The 21,814-nt window shown below is 39.3% G+C and overlaps 1 protein-coding gene across 1 annotated transcript in view; it reads right to left on the bottom strand.

Annotated features, from left to right (window-relative positions):
- LOC142317647 (uncharacterized) overlaps positions 1-21,814 on the bottom strand; it is a 134,286-nt gene that overhangs the window by 78,786 nt on the left and 33,686 nt on the right. Inside the window, exon 6 of the mRNA XM_075354202.1 lies at positions 12,399-13,364. Coding sequence (XP_075210317.1) covers positions 12,399-13,364 — 966 coding nt within the window. The remainder of the gene's footprint in view (positions 1-12,398; positions 13,365-21,814) is intronic.

Below are 21,814 nucleotides of genomic sequence, written 5' to 3'. Positions count from 1 at the left end.
ATACAAGTTACAACAGTCCTAAATCCAAAATTTTCAACATCCTACACGTAATTGTTTTTGAGCTATGCATACATATGTACATACATACATATGTACACACAGATGTCACATCAAAACTAGTCAAAATGAATTCACGGATGGTCAAAATGGATATTTCTGTTGAAATCTGAAAACCAAAATTGCTTGCAATCACAATACATCCTTTACTTCATATAAGGAAGTAAAAATGAGTTAAACCATGGTACTATAATAGTAATTATCAATCAAGTCTGTTAAGTTGTAAGTATAAAAACAAGTTAAATATGTGCCAACTTTATTTATTTTTTCTGTTGTAGTATTTGATTAATTATAAAAAAAGAACATTTTAAGAGGACTAACAGAGGAATTAGTATTTATGGTATGTGGATAATGGTCTTTTATTTATGTTTTATAAATGTTATTAATTAAAACAATTATGTAACCACACTCAAAGAGCTGTCTTATTTATGCAAAGAGATAATGAAAAATTGGCACAAAAAATTTAAATTTAATATGAAAAATAACCACAAAATGAATACAATAAACAATACTGTGGCCAAAACTAAAAGAAATATTTATAAGAAAGAAGCCGTAATAAGAAAGGGAGTCCGACAAGGATGTTCCCTATCTCCGTTACTTTTTAATCTTTACATGGAACTAACAGTTAATGATGTTAAAGGATAATTTGATTCGGAGTAACAGTACAAGGTGAAAAGATAAAGATGCTACGATTTGCTGATGATATAGTAATTCTAGCCGAGAGTAAAAAGGATTTAGAAGAAACAATGAACGGCATAGATGAAGTCCTACACAAGAACTATCACTTGAAAATAAACAAGAACAAAAAAAAAGTAATGAAATGTAGTAGAAATAACAAAGATGGACCACTGAATGTGAAAATAGGAGGAGAAAAGATTATGGAGGTAGAAGAATTTTTTATTTGGGAAGTAGAATTACTAAAGATGGACGAAGCAGGAGCGATATAAAATGCTGAATAGCACAAGCTAAACGAGCCTTCAGTAAGAAATATAATTTGTTTACATCAAAAATTAATTTAAATGTCAGGAAAAGATTTTTGAAAGTGTATGTTTGGAGTGTCGCTTTATATGGAAGTGAAACTTGGACAATTGGAGTATCTGAGAAGAAAAGATTAGAAGCTTTTGAAACGTGGTGCTATAGGAGAATGTTAAAAATCAGATGGGTGGATAAAGTGACAAATGAAGAGGTGTTGCGGCAAACTGATGAAGAAGAAGTATTTGGAAAAATGTAGTTAAAAGAAGAGACACACTTATAGGCCACATATTAAGGCATCCTCAAATAGTCGCTTTAATATTGGAGGGACAGGTAGAAGGGAAAAGTTGTGCAGGCAGGCAACGTTTGGAATATGTAAAACAAATTGTTAGGGATGTAGGATGTAGGGGGTATACCGAAATGAAACAACTGGTACTAGATAGGGAATCTTGGAGAGCTGCATCAAACCAGTCACATGACTCAAGACAAAAAAAAAAGAAAAAAATCCCAAAGAGGTGATATGATAATAAATCTAAAAATTGTTTAAAAAATACAAAGATATAACCAAAATTCTAAATAAAAAAAGTTATAATTTTCTAGTATAGGGTGAAAATATTAGGCTAATTTGTTTTTCAAGAAACAGTAAAGATTAAGGGCTATAAAAAACCTAACATTTTACTGGAAAGTAATTTAATTTCTACTGGAAAGGATACCATATAGACTGTGAAAACAACAACACAAGCAGAAAAACCACGTTATGTAATCATCGGATTCCATATCGGAAGTAAGGGAGATGCTACAAAACGCGTCAAAGTTCGACCCCATTTCTATTTTTAACATTCGCTTGTATTTGAATTCGATCTATTATCCATATGAAAATATTCAAGATCAAATCGTGTTTTACGAGATGTTCAAAAACTTTTATCGGTCGTACTACAACAGGAGGACTGAGGGTACTATCATTGATTCGAATAGCCACAATTTATGCCACTGATTTACATAGACTGGAGTTGAAATTGCTTTTATATTTAAAACTTAACGCTTACCTGTTTGTACACTATATCTGTAATGGAAATAATAAAAATATGAACTTACATTTAGAGAGAATAAACTGATTTGTAAAAAACATGTTTTCATTTCTTAATTTAATAACCTCGTTTCCTCTAGCGATAAGTTTTGAGGTGTATTTAAATGAAGCGTTCAAGTCGAGTCGTTCAGTCCTCGAACGAAAACGGTGATATAATGATCAATTTTTTTATAACATTTACTACTGCGACGGTCATTTTCGCCGCAAAGGAAACCAATTCGATTCAATTTCTATTAGACTATGGGTATCTGAAGGCGGATAATTCGATCTTAATCAGCGACTAAATATGCACTGAAGCTGCTTCAAGAATCGTACCATCTTCGCGTAGATGGAAAGGTAAATGAAGAGACCGAAGCGTACATGCACTCGCCCACATGTGGGTAGCAGATGTAATGGCGTACGCGGTTGCTAATACCTCGTGGAGGAAACAGGAACTGAAATGGCACTACCAACGGGCTACGCATGAAAAGTTGGAAATTTCTAGACTGGCGTTTGCGGAGTGGTCGAAGCATACAGAGTTGATTTTCACTTACGATTACTATGAACAGGACATCCTTTCGGACAAATACGGGATTAACACTTTTGCGAACGCCAAACTAGGGCGGTATCCGGAGAGACTCGACGGACCAGGTCGTATCTTGGGGCATGCGTTTTTCCCCAACACGGCTAACACACCCATACAGATCCACCTAGACGAAACAAAGTTACGATTGCGAAGGAAAAGTAGAGGCGGGTGGGACAAACATCTTTAACACTTTGCTGCATGAGATCGGTCATACCTCGGGAATCCGCCATTCTTTCGTTAAGAATTCTGTCATTTATCCTTATACAGATTCAAAGAAACGGGAAATTAAATAACGTTAATGAAAAATTTTTTTTAGAAAATGAATTTTATTTCATGTAATTGTACAAATGTTGCCATTTTAGGATACATACATTTTAGTTTATTTTTTAAACATGACATCTTGCAGGTGACCTCCCCTGCTACGTAAACACTCACGAAGTCTCTTCGTTAAATTGTTCATGGTTTGACGTAACATCTCAACTGGAATTTCCGCAATTGCTTCTCGGTTGTTTGCCTTCAGTTCTTCCGTTGTAGCAGGTCTACTGTGGAACACTTTGCTTTTAAGCAAAGTAATCGCAAGCTGAGAGATCAGGCGATCTGGGAGGCCATCTAATGTCACCATTTCGTGAAATGACACGTTGTCCAAACAATCGGCGTACAGCTGCCATCGATATTCGTGCAGTATGTGACGTTGCTCCGACTTGTTGAAACCAGGCTGTGCTAAGAATTGGTGGAAATCTCTTTTGTTGTTCCACAAACCATGCTTGGTTTCAAGCATGGCTACATAACGAGCCAACGTCACTGTAATCGCAAGACCGTTATCATCCTCAAAAAAATAAGGTCCTATAACACCGTAAGATGACATAGCACACCATACGGTCACTTTCTGGCTGTGCAACGGACGCTGGTGTAGCTGCATACGATTTTCTTGTGCCCAGTATCTTCTTTCTTTTTCCTGTTTAGCCTCCGATAACTACCGTTTAGATAATACTTCAGAGGATGAATGCGGATGATATGTATGAGTGTGAATGAAGTGTAGTCTTGTACATTCTCAGTTCGACCATACCTTAGATGTGTGGATAATTGAAACCCAACCACCAAAGAACACCGGTATCCACGATCTAGTATTCAAGTCCGTGTAAAAATAGCTGGCTTTACTAGGACTTGAACGCTGGAACTCTCGACTTCCAAATCAGCTGATTTGGGAAGACGCGTTAACCACTAGACCAACCCGGTGGGCTAAGCCTGTTGCAACTACAAGATCCAACCCTAACTTTGAATTTATTGGAATAAACGCTACTTTACGCAATGGCGTAAACAACACTCATGTAAAATGTTGAAACGGCGATCTCATGCGTGCGTATTAAAAGTTGATACAGATGGTTCAGCTGATCTCATATGCACAATTGCCAGTTTAAATTGGTAGATCATTAAAGTTTATGGTGTTAAAATGTTTAATAAAATAATGTACAATACTCACAGTCATAAACTTGTCACAAAATATTTGTAAATCATTCAATAATATGAGGTTTCGCTGCATACGATGAAGCTTTCGTTTAGTAATCGCTCTTTCACTCAGTTCGTTTAACACTTAAATTATTGTTTAATTAATTCACTTATTAGGATTAATAAGTTTAAAAGACCTTTGTTTACAATAATCACGTTTAATTTTCACTGATAATCAAACTGAACGTTTAAAAGTATCACGTCGGGGTCACCATGTTTATAGTTTAAAAATGCAGGTGAAATAAGATTCACTCGTTTAAGTTCCACAGTTTATTTAGGCTTGAGATGACAGTAAATATAAAGTATACAGTATAAAAGTTTAACATAAGTTTAAGTTTAATACTACGTTTACACACATCTGTTTAAGATTGACATACGTTTGCAGTCCACGGCAGCCAGTCCGTGACTGCTCACTCACTGTTAATCCCCACCACACTCCTACTACTCCAACAAAATACTTATAAACGAAATTACTGTTTAATTTTTAAAGTACCTCCAGACCAACCTTTTAAATATCATGGCTGCATTTATGAACTTTCGGAATGGAAAAATTACAGAATTCGGCGATCTATCGGTCCAAGTACATACAAGAACTACTCCGCTTTTATGAAGCAACAGTTGATCACTTAAGCGAACATTTTTTATCTTATAATAAAAGAGGAGGATCCCATCACCGAAACAGAAGACAAAAATTTTTTTTCGGTACCTCACCAACCCTGGATTTCAGACTGGTGCGAATGAAGATTTCGGCGTACACCAGAATACTATTAGTAAAACTTCATTACGTTTTAAATAAAATAACGGCAAAAGGAAGTGACTGAGCCTACTTCCCCCAAAATACAGATGAGCTGAACGAAGCCAAGTTAAAACTGAATGCAAGGTTTAAAATGCCACGTGTGATTGAGACAGTAGAAATTACACACACAGAAATTAAAAAAACCATCAGTTCGGCGAATGTTACAAAATCGAAAGGGATACGCGAGTATTTACGCCCAACTTACTTGTGATACAGAGGAGAAATTACTAATGTTGATGCTTCATGGCAGCATTCATGACAGTCGTATTTAGAAACGATGCAAAGTTATATCAAAACATAATGGGGCTGCTCGTCTCATGGGGGATGGTGGCTATGGTGTTGCTTCATAGACGCTTACACCGTTATGAAGAAGAAACTGTTAAATATCAAGTCATATATTAGTCAATAATATTAGTCAAATATTATTAAGTAATAATAATAGAAGCCTACTCTCAGGAGACCTGACGCTGGAAATAGCCACAAGATACAATTTCGACTTTCTGGTGTCTACGGAGCCTAATGTGTATTCGGCTGCCAGAGGTCAATGGATACCCGACAGGAATGGGGCTGTGGCCATCAGAAGAATATTCGATAGAGTGGATTATAACTTGTACAGCAGAGAAGACGGAATAATGGCTATTGAATTAAGTGACACGATTATTGCGGGTACATACATCAGCCCCAATTGCACTATAGTTTTATCAAAACCAGATATTTAACCTACAGCAGATCATGACCAGATCGCGGAAAAGAGTGGTAGTGCTTGGAGATTTTAATTGTAAAACTACTGTAGCGGGTGCCAATTCTACAAATGCTAGAGGTAGAATTCTCGAGGACTTGTTGGAGGTTACGGGTGCGTGCTGTATAAATGATGGGGCTCCTACATTCAGCGCAAGAGGTCACCAATCAACAATAGACCTGGTAATTGTGGATAGTAGGTTTAGAGCAGATACCGTCGAGTTTGCTGTCCTTACCGAAGAAACTGGTAGTGATCACAAGGCCGTATTGGTTAACATCAGAGATTGTCCAAGGCGGGTAAGGCAGGATAATATTATCTCTAGATTAACGGATTTCCAGATACACCGGGTGTCAAATAATGCGGCAAATAGGATTAGGAACTGTGAAAACATAGAACCGGAGAAATTTCAAGAAATAATCAAAGAGGAAATTGCTAACATACCGCAGTCCGGTAATAGATATCATCCGGTGTACTGGTGGACCAGAGAAATCGAAGACCAAAGGAAAATCATGCAGTGTCACAAAAGAACTGCTCAGAGGTTGCGAGCAAGGAATAGTAACGATGAAGAAAGTCGACGTGCTGCCCAAGACTATAGACAGGCCAGGAAAAAGCTTAACTTTCTCATTAAGCAATCTAAGAGGAATAAATGGCAAGAGCTCTGTAACGAACTTGACACTGACCCTTGGGGGAAAGCTTTTAAGATAATTACCAAAAGGCTAGGTAGACAGGTGCCAACGTTGAGTAAGGAGGAAGCGGAACGACAAGTTAGGATTCTTTTCCCTGGACCTGAAAATCTGAATAGGGAAACAATTGTTTGTGAAGGTGGCAGATTCACAGAACAAGAGGTAATGGAGGCCATTAAAAAGTTAAAAAACCGGAAAAGTCCAGGGCCGGATGGCATACCTGCGGCCATCATCAAGACTATAGCAGGAATAATACCCTGGGAAATTGTGGATTTGGCTAGTTATGGTCTACAAAACTGTAATTTTCCTGGCTGCTAAGCAGCCAGGAAGGTTTTTATACCCAAGGCGGGGGTAAATAATGGATATAGGCCGATTACTCTTATTAATAATATGGGAAAGGTGGTTGAGAGTCTGATAGAAGGTAGGCTTAGGGCAGAGCTTGAGGAAAAGGGCTGTCTACATCCACAACAATATGGATTAGGAAAGGCCGATCTACCATAAATGTCTTAGAGAAAGTTAAAAATTGGGCTTTAAATAGCAGGAGCGGTACCTGGAGGACCAGGAAAACCCCCCTAGTGATAATGCTGGACATTAGGAACGCGTTCGGATCAGTACCCTGGTCATCTATAATTGATGCATTGGATGAGATGCGAATAAGCGAATATCTAATAAATCAAGTTAATCACTAATCTACATCAAAGGTTTCTTGAGATCAAAACTTTGGAAGGTAAGGCAGTTTTCCAGATGTTTGGTGGCGTTCCTCAAGGTTCTGTGCTGGGCCCAACCTTGTGGAACATTTTTTATGACGCAGTCTTCAGACTGAATTATCCTGAAGGAGTTACTGCAATTGGCTATGCTGATAACATAGCAATCCTCATTGAGGATAGGAATGTAGATAACTTAGAACGCAAAGCCAATCTGGCATTAGGAATTATAGATGAATGGTTACAAAGAAGCCAACTACAGATAGCCCCAGGGAAGTCCAGTTGTATTGCCCTTTACGGCAGAAGACCTATTAGAGGTATAAATTTGAATATCAGAGGAGAGCCAATTATGCAAGTCAATGAAGCAAAATATCTGGGAGTCATACTCGATAAAAATTTGAGATTTAGCAGACACATCGATATGATATGTAGTAGGGTCACTCCAATGGTCAAAGCTCTGAGAGGACTCTTCCAGAACCATGGAACACCAAAAATAGAAACTAGGAAATTAATAACTGCTGCAACAACATCAATGATATTATACGCGGCCCCGGTTTGGGGACATAGAATTAGTATTAAACGGAATAAAGGAAAATTGAGAAGCGCGCATAGACTTGCACTGTTGAGGGTGGCCGCTAGTTACAGAACGGTGTCCTATGACGCGCTTTGCGTAATAACAGAGGTACTGCCAATAGACCTGCAGATTAAAAGCAGGATGCTTAGATATGAGGGACTACCACAAGACGAGATAGCGGCTCAATTGGAGCAAGAATAGCAGTTGGAATGGTCACGCTCAAGAGTCGGGGATTGAACTAGAAGACTAATCCCTGATATAGGTAGGTGGTATGGAAGTAGACGCGGAAACGTTGACTTCTATATGACACAGTTATTATCGGGGCATGGATCTTTCGGGCGGTACCTAGCCAGAATTGGAAAAAGGGACACACCCCAATGTGTTTATTGTGAGGAAACAGATAATGCAGAGCACACTATATTATTTGTATGTCCTAGATGGGCTGAAAACAGGAGGGTAATTTTAACAAATCGATTAACACCGGATAATCTAATTAATTGGATGGTACAAAATCAAGAGAACTGGGACTGGTTCAGAAGGTTTGCTGGAGAGATCCTGAGAACTAAGGAAGAAGAGGGCGGTAGACTGTGATTAAGTTAAGTAGGGAAGGGTGGACAGTCTCTCCGTGGAGGGCCCGTATGCCCTGGTATGCGGGTTCCTGCGAAAGGGGAGATGGGAATAAAAGAAAAGACCGAGTCCCGGCCGGCGGTGTGTCTCCCTGCGGGCATCTAGGCGCTTTGTGGGGTGGGTACCGTCGGTTAGAGGCATAGGCGTAAAGACCGAGACCCGGTTCCCTGCGGAAGGGTTGGGGGACGGCATCGCCGGACCTTGGCCCTAACGCGGGGAATTAGAGGCAGGCAAAAAATAAAAATAAAACAAAAGATCCAAGACCGGGGGGGCCAACCTGCCGTGCCGGATGTAAAGCCGGTGGGTGGGGGACGCCCCCTTTGAGTAGAAGGACACTCTCCCCGACTTAGATGGATATCCGGTCGGGGTGAGTAGGGGGGGGGGGGGGAAAGGGCTGATTCTGCTGACTATTATACACTCTCTCCACAAAAGTATAACCCTAACTTCTCTCTGCACAACAGATTGCATCTTCTTTTTTTTTCCCCTACATCCCTGGGCAGGACATCCAGTTAAGTATACTCTGCCCAGGGACGTGTCCATAAACTCTAAGGGGGTCTCCCCACCCGCCGGCTGTACGCCCGGCACGGCAGGTCAACCCCCCCGGTGTCGGATCTTAATGCGCCTGCCTCTAATCCCTGCCACGAGGCAGCATGGCCCGGCTATGCCGTTCCACGCCCCCCCAACAGGGACCGGGTCTCGGTCTTTATGCCATTGCCTCTAACTGGCGGAGCCAACCCCATGAGCGCAAGCCCTAGGAGACCAGCCCCACCAGCCGGGACTAGGTCTTTTTATTTTCCCCACATATTGACAAAGACTCCCAAAAGTCCCCGCCCCCTCATCGAAACCAGCACACCTCAGCATGCTGGCCCTTCGGGACGAGGCTGTCCGCCCTACCCCGCACCGACGACACTATTGTTCGCGTCCCCTTGATTCCCTCTCTTTAATACGGAGAATGGTGCCCGCAAAACTCCTGAATCTATCCCAGTTTTGTTGATTGGCTAACAGCCATTCAACCAGGTTATCTGCCGTCAAGTTGTCTATACCCGATACAAATCTGAACTGTGCCCACCTATGACACTCAAAAATCGTGTGTTCTGCATCATCTATGCCCGGGCAGTAATCGCAGTTCGAGGTCTCCCGCTTACCGATTCGATTAAGATATTGGCAGACGCAGCCGTGTCCCGTCATGAGCTGAGTAGTGTAAAAGTCCATTTCTCCATGTCGACGGTCTATCCAGGCGTCCAGGTCACCAATCAGGCGCCTGGTCCAAGCAGCCACCGACAAGCCGGCCCACCTGGCTTTCCACTCTTGTCTTGTGACTGCCTCTATTTCATCCTTGCTGTGACCCTCCTCCGTGAGCCTTCTTGCCCTGACCTGAAGATCTATAGGCGGGACCGACGCTAGGACACACAAAGCATCGTATGACATGGTGCGATATCCCGATACCACCCCCAGAAGAGCCATCCTATGCATACTCTGCAACCTCCCTCTATTACGTTGAATATTCATAGCCTCAGCCCATACAGAAGCCGCATATAATGCAGAAGATACCATTACCGACATAATCAATCTTCTTATAGAGGCCCTAGGTATGGAGCGTCCAGCGAACAAGCCCCTAATGGCTTTAATGGTGGGCACCACGCGTTTACATACGGACTCAATATGTCCACCGTACTTCAGATGTTTATCAATTATTACGCCTAAGTATTTGGTACTATTGACCTCGGCTCCTGACATTGGCCCCCCGGATCCTGACATTGACTCCACGAAGTCTCCGACTCCCCGTGAACAGGATACACTTGCTCTTGACGGGGGACACCTCCATATTGTTGCTTATCAGCCAGTCATCAATTAGTCGTAAGGAGAGATTGGCCTTGGCCTCTACAACATCCACTTCCCTGTCCTCGACCAACACCGCCACGTCATCAGCGTATGCAATAACTTTGACTCCATCTGGGTAATCCAATCTGAGTATTTCATCGTAGAATACGTTCCATAATAAGGGACCCAGAACGGATCCCTGCGGGACACACCCGAAGATCCGATATCTCTCGACACCCTCCAACGTGGACAACTCTGTCACCCTGTTATTCAAGTAACAGTTTACCTGATTTAGGAGGTAATCGCTAATATTTAACCTGGTAAGCGCACGCATAATTGCTGACCAAGGAACCAAATGCGTTCTTGATGTCCAATTGTATTACAAGAGGAATTTTTCTGGTACGCCATGTGCCCTGCCGAACCTCTGCCGCCCAGTCAACTACTCTTCTGATCGCTTGGACAGTGGAACGGCCCCTCCGGAAAACCATATTGTTCCTGATGCAGGCTATCTCGGTCTTCTAGTTCCTCAATTAATCTGTCCGCCACCAGCCTTTCGGCAACCTTGCCCATGTTATTGATGACACTAATGGGACGAAATGTCTCGGTGCCCATCTCTGCACCAGGTTTGGGCAAAAAGACCGTCCTGGACGCCTTAGCAGTCGGGAAACAAACGGTGCTGTAATCCGTAACTAACTATATCGGTCATTTCCCACGGGATACGCTTCATCAGGCCCTTAATAATCGCAGACGGGATTCCATCGGGACCAGGGCTCTTTTTATCCTTAAGTTTATTGATAGCAACAGTCACTTCGTCCTGTGTGAATCTGCCACCTCCACACAGGACCACCCCAGTCCTCGCTTCCTCTTCCCGTGGGAAGAGCACCATCATCTGCTGAGTCGCTTTCTCTTTATTAAGCGTTGGCAGACGTCTTCCCAGATGTTTAGTGACAACCTGAGAGGCGCGTCCCCAGGGGTCGGCGTCCAGCTCCCCACACAGATCCCTCCATTTTTCTTTTTTGGCTTTCTTGATCATAAAATTTAATTTCCTTCGTGCCGCTCTATAATCATTCATCACCCGTTCACTTTCAGCAGTAAGACCCATCCTTGTTCTGTACCTTTGAGCCGTCCTTCTACATCTTTGGAGAATCATCCTTTGCTCTGCAATTTCGGAGTTCCACCAGTAGACTGGGTGGTGTCTGGGAATAGTACCAGGCAATTGTTTAATCTCGTCCATAATTATCTCTTGTAGAGCCTCCGGGTTAGGTCTTACTTCCCCTCTGATCCTATGCCCCGCTCTTTCGACGACTCTGTTAACCTGCCATTCTGTTAGTCTAGACGTAGGTTGAAGCACAGTAGGGGCTTCAACAGCGTCCTCAATAACCAGGGAGACCACCAGATGATCGCTCCCAGACTCTACATCCAAGACTTGAGCCGTAACCGAATCAGGGGCCATTTCACCATCCACGATCACCAAATCGAGAACGGATTCATGACCCCTAGCACTGTATGTGGGGGTACCGTCATTGAGACATACTGTTCCAGTGGCCGCCAGGAAGTCCTCCAGCACCTCCCCTCGCGCATTGGAGGACCCCACACCCGCTGCGACCGTTCTACAGTTAAAGTCACCCAATATCACAAAATCATAACCTTCTTGGGAGACTGTATCGCAATTCGCTGAAGCTGAATTATCCTATTATTATAATTGGCTAATGTTATATTCGGGCTGATGTACACTCCAAAGACTATGTATTTGTCAAGTTCAACGGCCACCACTCCTTCGGCTCTATAATAGAGGCCGTACCCCCTACTGCCTGTAATCCTACGGATAGCCACGTCTCCGGCCATATCCGACACCCACTGCGTCCTAGCCGCAGCGTATACATTAGGTTCCGTTGCTACCACAAAATCATAGTCTCCTCTAACAGCGATTTCCTCAACCAGGTCGCTAGAAAGGAGGCTCCTGTTGTTATTCACCAGTAAGAACCTGATCATTTCTTGCAATCAGGACTCCCGGTTCTGTGTTCTGAACTACTACAATTCAAACATTTGGTCGCCTCCCGACATTCCCGGATTTGATGACCCGCACCGCCACAGTTGTAACAGAGGTTTCGTCTGTCGGGACCTTTGCAATCTATACTCCTATGCCCAGATGCCCAGCATCTCTGGCACTTGTCATTTTCTGTGCGGATATAAGCACGACAGTGTACCCAGCCTATTTTTATTCTGCTGGCGATCAGTTTAGTGGCAGTTCTATAGTTAGTAATTACAGTGGCATTGCGGGTGTCACCGTAAGCATGTCTGATAGATGTAACTCGGAAGAATTCAGAGGAGCCAGCTACCGCAGCAATAGCATCGTTAATCTCTCTTTCCGTAGTGTCGTCATCCAGGTCTTTTATATGAACGACTGCTCGCCGATCCCCTCTTGTCCTCAAATCCACATGTAACTCGGCGGCTCTGTCTCGAAGGGTGGTAGTGAAATGTGCAGCATTATCTTCACCCTTGATTCTGACTTCCAGCTCATCGTTTCTGCCTTTCCTAAGGGACAATACTTCCCCGGCCTCATCCTTAGTTACTTTGTTTTTAACAGTTTTAAGTAAATCAGCGAAGGATTTTCCTTGTGCCTTCACTACGACTATTTTGCTACCCTCAACAGGAGGAGTGGCACGTCGTCCGGAGGTCGATCTGGATCTTGTCCGGCTTATATCGAGCCTCCCAGGGACAACTAGGGAGACAATTGAGGCGTTATTCCTGTTCATGTGTATTAGAATCTTTTTAATAATACTACCATGGGGACCGCTAGGCAAAATATATGTAGCATCTTTTGTCTTATCCAGCATTCGCCTTATCGCCTTTAATAACAATCTGGCCATCTGTTTTTCATCTAGAGTCGAGTCGTAGAATATGGTATATTTGTTCTTTTGTATTTCATTCTCTACTTGGTCTGTGACCATGGTAGTGACATCATGAGCTATCGTACCAAGTTTGATTTGTTCACTCGTAGTTCTTCTAGATTTTGGGATATCCACAAACTGGCAAGTATCCCCATGACAATCTGTGAGGGAAACAGCCTTAAATTTCCCCAAAGCACGTGAGGACCATCTTTGCGGGAGTTTCTCGATTAGTTCTTCATGGTTAAGTTCAGTGTCTAATATATCTGCCTGTTCCATTAAAAACATCTTGGTTTGAGTAGCCTGTGTCACCACATTTAGTGGTGGTGACATCTCAGATAGGGCCTTCAGACCCATATAAATTTTCTTAAGTTCGAGCTCGTGCTCGCTAATATATTTGGTAAGTCCAGGGCCCATGTGCTGCTTTAGATCCATCATTACAAGACCAAGTTGGTATGTGATGCTACCTAGACTATTAGGATTGGACTCTTCCTCCTCGGAGGAGCCCTGCCTGAAACGCTTCTTGCCTTTTGAGTCGGCCACCTTTTTAACATTCGCGGATTTGGAAGTTCCAGCTCTTTGTCGGGGTAAAATGTATGTGTTGAAAAATGAGGTCCAAAAAATTTCCAAAAAATTTTTTTTGGCGGGGGGTCAGGTGTAGGAAAATTTGTGAATCAAATTTGGGTCGAGAAATTTCAGTTCTGGGATCTATGGATCAGAAGTTATGTGAAAAAAACTATTTCCCCTATATAACGCTCGCTAGGACAGACTAAATTCATACGAATTAGTAAACTTGTAAAGTTGGTAAAGTGGTTGTTTACCAGTTAGAAATATGCATGTATTGTCCAGTTCGTTTAACTTAGAAAAATTTCAATAAAATTGTCTATAATATAACCTCAAATTTGGTTATTAACTTCGTAAAAAAAAAAGTACTCACGATAAATATATGTAAATATCTTCTCTTATGTCTTCACTCACAAAATAACACACTGTATCACTAAAACATAACTTAGTGTCTCCAAAATAAGCCAAAAAAGATGCCTTATAGTCACTTAAACCAAAATCATAAAAAACTCTTAATAACAAGGTAAATCCGCATCCAAATCTCTTAAAAATTTACAAGTATGTCCGTTATCCAAAGCACTTAGATTCCCAAAAGTACAAATCAATAAAAACGCCAAAAAACCAATCGAAAACACAATAAAACGCGGGAGGCACGTCTTAACAGACGGAGTATCCTCAGTCGACTGAACTTACCATAACTCACGAAACTAACTGATTCTGCACTGATAACGGGGGCAAAAATTTTTACCTTGCACTGGTCAGTCGCTGTTCAAACCTGCTTTCCAAACCTGTTTTCTTGGTCCTAAGCATATTTACAATGGTAAAGTATGAAAAATATTTAATTTGATAAGAAATTCCCCATAATTAATTACACAAATTTGAGATGGTTTTGTTTTTTAGTTTTTGGTAATTGATTCCTATATATTATTTAGTGCTCAATTTGAAAATAAGTTTCATTTATTTCATCTCATCAGGAGTTTTTGTTTCACAAATTTCAAATTCTGTAAAAAGGTGAAAATGTGATACTATGAAATAAATATAAAACTTTTTTTTTGTATAATAAATTAATTAATTTAGTTTTTTGGCTTATTGCTAAACAGTTGAGTGGTCTGAAAAGGTTGGGAGGGGGTTCTGGGTTGAAGATATAACATGTTTATTAACAGCTATCTGCGCCACTCATGCACCGTGCGTACTACTATCAGTGCTTTTTTTACCACCAGTGTGCGTAAATCGAGTTTTTTTCCATCCTCTGTAATCAAACGCGTTTTTGTCTATGGAAAATATATTTTCCGGCCATAAAGCAAAACTTTCTGTTTTCAAAATGGCTTAAAGAGGCTGCAAAAATTCTGCAGATTAATTTTGTTACATTTGTGGTAAGTTAATAGTGGAAAGGTAAAAAAGAAATATAACAGGTTTCATTCCACAAGTGTACCTCAGGGTGTTTTGGGGTGAAAATAGGAGATCAAGACAGAACTTAGGCACCCCACTGCGTTTGATACACATGTATTGAAGGATATACAGTGGTAAAAGGGTGAACAAGAAGCATTCAGATTTGAGAGTTCCAATGGTGTAGTGAAAGCAAACCAGGGAATTAGGCTTCTGCACTGATGTACGTGGACTTTTAACTCAATTTAATATTCTGTGTGAAAGTACGGACTGAAGATTGTTAATAGATTCATTGAAAAGAAACCTCAAAGTTGTCCTCCTTCACAATGGTAATATGAATCTGTCAATACCCTTCGGATATTCTGTCCGTTTAAAAGAAAGTTACAATAATTTGGAATTCCCTGTCAATAAAATTAAATATGACAACCAAACATGGATTATATGTGGTGATCTCAAAATAATATTGATGCTCCTAGGACAGCAAGAAGGATACACAAATTTCCTTGTTTTTTGTGTGAATGGGATAACAGAGACAGAGAAAATCATTGGATAAGGGAAGATTGTCCAAAAAGAGCTTCATTAGAACCTGGAACCAAAAATGTTCTCCAAAAAGTTCTCATAGATCTGAATAAAGTTCTCCTTCCACCTCTGCATATCAAGTTAGGCTTGATGAAGCAATTTATCAAAGCCTTATCAAAAGAAGGTAAATATCTGTGTAGGTATATCTGTGACATATTTCCAGTCTTATTAACTGCTAAATTAAAAGAGGATGTCTTTACTGGTCTTGCCATTAGGAAACTTCTCAAAGATGGTAATTTTGAGAAACAAATGGAAGTTGCAGAAAAAGAAGTCTGCGGAGTCTTTAAAGACGTAGTAACCAAGTTTCTGGATAATAAGAAGGATCCGGACTTCAATTCAATCGTTGAGAACATGCTGCAGAAGTATAAAAATTTAGACTGTTCCATGAGTTTGAAGGTTCACACTTCCTAAAATCACATGTGGACTATTTTCCTGAAAATCTGGATGCCGTTAAGGAAGAGGTGGATGAGAAATTTCATCAGAATTTGAAAGAAATGGAAAGGAGGTATCACGGAAAATGGACCACTACGATGAAGGTAGACTATTGCTGGATATTACACAAAGATGAACCCTATATAAAAAATAGAAGAAAAAGCATGAAACAGAGTACAAACCATCCAAAGAAACTTTGACACATGGAAAAAAATTATAAGTATTTTACATACTTTGTCATTAAGGGTAGGTGAAAAGGGGAGTGGTTTCCAAAGGCATGACATATCTCATAAAAATTAATTAAATAAAAATAAATTCATTTAAAAATGCATTATGATAGAAATTAGGCTTATTTTGTGGCAATTTTCATTAGAAATTACAAGGTCAATGAGCCCCCCCCCACACCTACTACTCAGACCTTTCACTTGTTTAGCTATAAAAATGCATAATAGAGGCCAAAAAAGTGAATATATTATTAAAAAAAAATTACATTTAATTTATTGTATCACATTTTTGTAATTTTTCAACTATTTACAAATTCAGAAATTTTCAATTTGCGGAAAATCCTGACAGGATGGAAAAAATGAAGGTTATTTTTAGATTCAGCGCTGAAGAATACATAAAAATCAATTATCAAAAACTTAAAAACACAATCATCGCAGGTTTGTATAATGTTTAAACATCTGCTGAGTAACACATACTGCATTTTGATTTTCTCTGGTTTGAAATAAAAAATAAATAAATTCGTTGTTGAGGCTTTACCATAAAGACTAAATTCAATAAGTATTTAATATCTTAAAATAGTTTTATTGTACTTAAATTTTGAGGTAGGAGCTGTACCTCTTTTTTTTCCGGCAGGAAAGTAATTTTCTCTTTAGCGAGCAACATCTATATCTCTCTAGATACAAAATACTAGTTTATTATTTCTACAATTTATATGATTTGGTTTTACTTGTGTAATCTGTTCTTTCCCAAACAAAATTAATTCAAAATGCCAGTAGGTTGTAAATCTATTTAAATTTTAATAAAATCTTTGCTCTATTTAACAAAACAATTCACAAAATTCATTAAGGATGATTTTATTTAAGTAGACAATTTACATAGAAAAAAAGTTTAACAAAAGATTAATTTTTTTATATACAAACACAAACAAGATATAACACAACAACTGGCTTCATTTTGGTAATGATTTCATGATGACACATGGACAAAGTAATTAATGTATACTTTCTTTTGATTTGTCTTTTGGTTTTTGATATTAGGAATTTTTATATCAAGGAGACATTTATATGTAAAGATTTGCATAATTACTACACATTTTATTTGAGCTAACCACTACTTTTGTTTAATAAATGAATTTTTAAACAGTGAAAATGTAAAAGAAATTGTTAATTTTTTGGGAAATGATGAAATTCACAGGCATTTCATCCCAACAGATTCATCAATTGTCAAAAACTCTGGAGAGGCTATATAGTTGAATTTGTTAAGTATCATATGGGACATAATAAACAAACATTAGAAAGTGTGATTATATGTTTGAAGGACATAATACTATTTTAAGTCAAGTAGAAGCATGACTTAACTTTCATCCTCTACGTTTTGTTTTGTTACTCTGTAGACTTAAATCTGTACCATTTCCCAAGAGGAAATACTTTAGTTTGATAATTTATTGTTCATTATCTCTATACAGCCCTGATAAACAGGCTTACAGTGGTGATCTTTGGTGTTGATATTTTTTGGATTACTTATCAGCTGTTAACAACATACAAAGTTGAAAATTGAGTATTCTCATCAACTTGGCATGTTAATACTAATAAAAGATGATAAAACCTTTCTTTACTGATGAAAATGGTATGTATTGATTGAAAGGATTCATCTGGGACCAGACAATCTTTGTGGCTACATTATGGACAACTAGACAACACTTTCTTAGTCCGAGCGATAACATGAAAGCATTCCCCCAAAAAAAAATTAAGACACAAAATAAGTGACTAAATTGTGTCCACTACCCACCTAGTATTGATCAACATACAGAATGTTGATTTAGGCAGTAGTTATCTTTTTGAAATTAATGTAATTAATACAATTTTTTGAGAAATAAAATTGATTTAGGAGAGCAGCAAGTTCTGTTCAAAAGTTAATACACTGTTGCAGGAAGGTTATGATTTGCTGAGAGCATGCAATTAATATATTTAAGAGCTAGTGCATAGTCATGATAGCTAGATAACTGTTATAGTCATGACACCAAAGAAAGCAGGAGCAGATAAATGTGAAGAATTACAGAACAATTAGTTTAACTAGTCATACATAAAAAATCTTACATAAGAATTCTGTACAGAAGAATTGACAGAAGAGTGGAAGAAGTGTTAGGAGAAGACCAATTTGGTTTCAGGAAAAGTATAGGGACAAGGGAAGTAGTTTTAGCATTCCGATTAATAGTAGTAGGGAGATTAAAGAAAAACAAATCAACATACTTGACATTTATAAACCTAGAAAAGGCATTCAATAATGTAGACTGGAATAAAATGTTCAGCATTTTAAAAAAAATAGGGTTCTAGTATATAGATAGAAGAACAATTGCTAAAATTTACAGGAACCAAACAGCAACAGTAATAATTGAAGAACATAAAAAAAAAGCCATAATAAAAAAGGGAGTCTGAAAAATGTTCCCTATCTCTGTTACTTTTTAATCTTGACATAGAACCAGCAGTTAATGATGTTAAAGAACAATTTAAATCTGGAGTAACAGTACAAGGTGAAAAGACAAAGATGCTACGATTTCCTGATGTTATAGTAGTTCTAGCTGACATTAGAAAAGATTTACCTTAAAAAGATTTAGAATGAACGGATGAAATGTAGTAGAAATAATGTAGATGGACCACTGAATATAAAAATAGGAAGAGAAAAATATTTTGAAGGTAGAAGAATTTTGTTATTTGGGAAGTAGAATTACTAAAGATGGATGAAGCAGGAGCAATATAAAATGCCGAATAGCACAGGTGAAACGAAAGTCAGAAATATAATTTGTTTACATCAAAAATTAATTTAAATGTCAGGAAAACATTTTTAAAAATATATGTCTGGAGTATAGCTTTATATGGAAGTGAAACTTGGTCGATCAGAGTATCTGAAAAGAAAATATTAGAAGCTTTTGAAATGTGGTGCAATAGGAGAATGTTAGAAATCAGATGGGTGGATAAAGTGACAAATGAAGAGGTGTTGCGGCAAATTGATGAAGAAAGAAGCATTTGAAAAAATATAGTTAAAAGAAGAAACAGACTTTTAGGTCACATATTAAGGTATCCTAGAATAGTTGGTTTAATATTGGAGGGACAGGTAGAAGGGAAAAATTGTGCAGGCAGGCAACATTTGGAATATGTAAAACAAATTGTTGGGGATCTAGGATGAAGGGGGTATTCTGAAATGAAACGACTGACACTAGATAGAGAATCTTGGAGAGCTGCATCAAACTAGTCAAATGACTGAAGACAAAAAATGCACTATAAGGATTGAAGACTAAACTTTATATTCATATAGGTTTCTGAATAAAATTAATTAAAAAATTAAAATTTTAAATATAAATATCTGTCCACTGATAAAATGAATATTCTATTAAATATTAAAGGCATATGTTAAGTTAAGAGGAAAAATATTTTGTTTCTACTTTACTATTCAAGAATAATTTTATATAGTCCACTGTATATGAGAACAGACTTCACATTGTCTCACATTATTGAAATCCTAAACAAGCAAGGTTTATTAAATGTAATTTTTTATATAGCTCCACAAAGTTTTCTGTCAATAGAGGAAATCCTTATTTCACATCTGAAATGCTTGTTTTTTGGCATTCAACATATAACACAATCACTAACCTTCATTCAGGCTGAACTGGCACTACAATTCGGCAGAAGGCTGCTTAGATTAGTGGTGAAGCCTGAGTCTTCATAAATATAAAAAATTGGTGCATGTGCTGATCCTTTTATTACATTCTATAACTAGTTTACTATGCATTGGTGAAGACACTTTGTAACACAGTTTGAAGCAAATATGAATTTGAAGAAGCAACACCCACTCATAGTATGGTGATGTGTAATGAATGTGCGATATTAAACATAAGATTAAAAATTAAAAGTCTAAGGCAATAACTACCTATCATTTAGAACAATAAAATACTTGTTTTTAGAAACCTATAAGCTTAATATTTTATTCAGAAACCTACATGAATATAAAAACTGTACTTCTATAATTTTCTATATAATTATCTTTAATATTGATGGTAGACAATATTTCATAATGCCAACATGTAAAATAGACATTTACTTTAAATGTAACTAAGAAAGTTAGTATTTTTTTTTCATCCTTAACACTCAGGGCTGAAAATCAGGTGGGGACAGCGTACAACAGAACTGTTGTGGCCGCAGCCGTCATTAATTTACATTTCGAGGCCCAAGGACCAGGCGTCACCTCCATCAGTTGTCCTAAGTTGTTTATCACATGCTCCACCTTCCCGCTTACCTCATCCAGATGCTTTGAGAATAGGCTCGATTGAGAGAACCACACTCCTAAATATTAAACATAAGCAGACTCTCTACTCTCACGCCCTCCACAGTCACAGAGTTGCTGAATCCACCTGCAACCATCAGGACAAAAGTTTTCCTAGGGGCTAAGGCCAGTCCTCTATGCTGAAGCCAATCACATACTCATTGAATTGGGTAATTCGCCACTGCCTGTACCTCAGTATCCATACTCCAGCCACCATCATAAGCAAATCATCAGTGTAAGCCATCAAAGTAACATTGGAACTCCTTCCTCCAACCACTTCCAATTAGAAAGAGGGGGAATCTCATTATAAGGTCTCCTCTATCTCTTTGAGACCAAACTTTGATGATCTTACTCAGGGTGTTCCCAAATTCATCACTGGGGGCACAGAATCTGAGGTCCTCACTAGTATCCTTACGTACTCTGTCCAACACCATTTTGACTTGTTCAAACATCACCTCTGATTCAACGTCCTCAAGCGTCATAATGACAGCGCTGTTTGTCACACAGTCTTCTCCTGGATAGAAAATCTCTAACATCTCTCGAAATACCATACCCTCAGAGGCGACCACTCTGTCATTTAGGCTCTGCCCAATCATTGATGTCTTTTGGACAAGATCCGTTAAGACTGACTGACCCCAAAGGCCTCTTGGAACCCAGTACACAGGCTTCCTGCTCCTTCTTCTGACAGCAGCGGATCACCTTTAATTTCTACACTTCTAGTAAGCCCAATTCCAGGGCCACCTCAAAGTCCAGTGCAAACCTTCCTCATCCCCTTCCACCAGTGCTTTCAGTATTTTTCGCTCCCGATTCTCCACAGTTCAGGAAGCACCCTCTTCTAGCACTCCACATACGTCTGTCTGAGTTGATGCCACAACCATAGGTCGATGATCAGTGGGAGAAGGGTATCTCCTTTCCAGGCATCATCTTAATCAAGCTGATCACCCTCTGAATGTGTTCTTGCAAGACAGTCACCAGGTTCTTAACTGACTCGGCTGATACCACCTCCGAGTAACAAAGTTGCAGTAATTCCCTCACTGACCCCTGTAAGGAATCAGCACAATCAGTCAGCCACGACTCCTCTACACACACCCCTCCTTCATTTGTTTGTACAACCAGCCATGTCTGTTCGTCTACCAGACTTTGAGGGTGGGCTATCCTCCCTGGAGTCCCGATTCTTAGAATCTGTGGGAGCACTACTACACGTTTAAGAGAAGACTCCTGACGTCCATCTCCATTCATCTGACTTATGGCCATCTGATGTAACCATGGCCTCAGGCTTCTTCTTGCTCACT

Source organism: Lycorma delicatula, chromosome 1, assembly GCF_047948215.1.
Source record: "Lycorma delicatula isolate Av1 chromosome 1, ASM4794821v1, whole genome shotgun sequence".
Taxonomy (NCBI): domain Eukaryota; kingdom Metazoa; phylum Arthropoda; class Insecta; order Hemiptera; family Fulgoridae; genus Lycorma; species Lycorma delicatula.
This window is presented reverse-complemented; position numbering and strand designations above follow the sequence as displayed.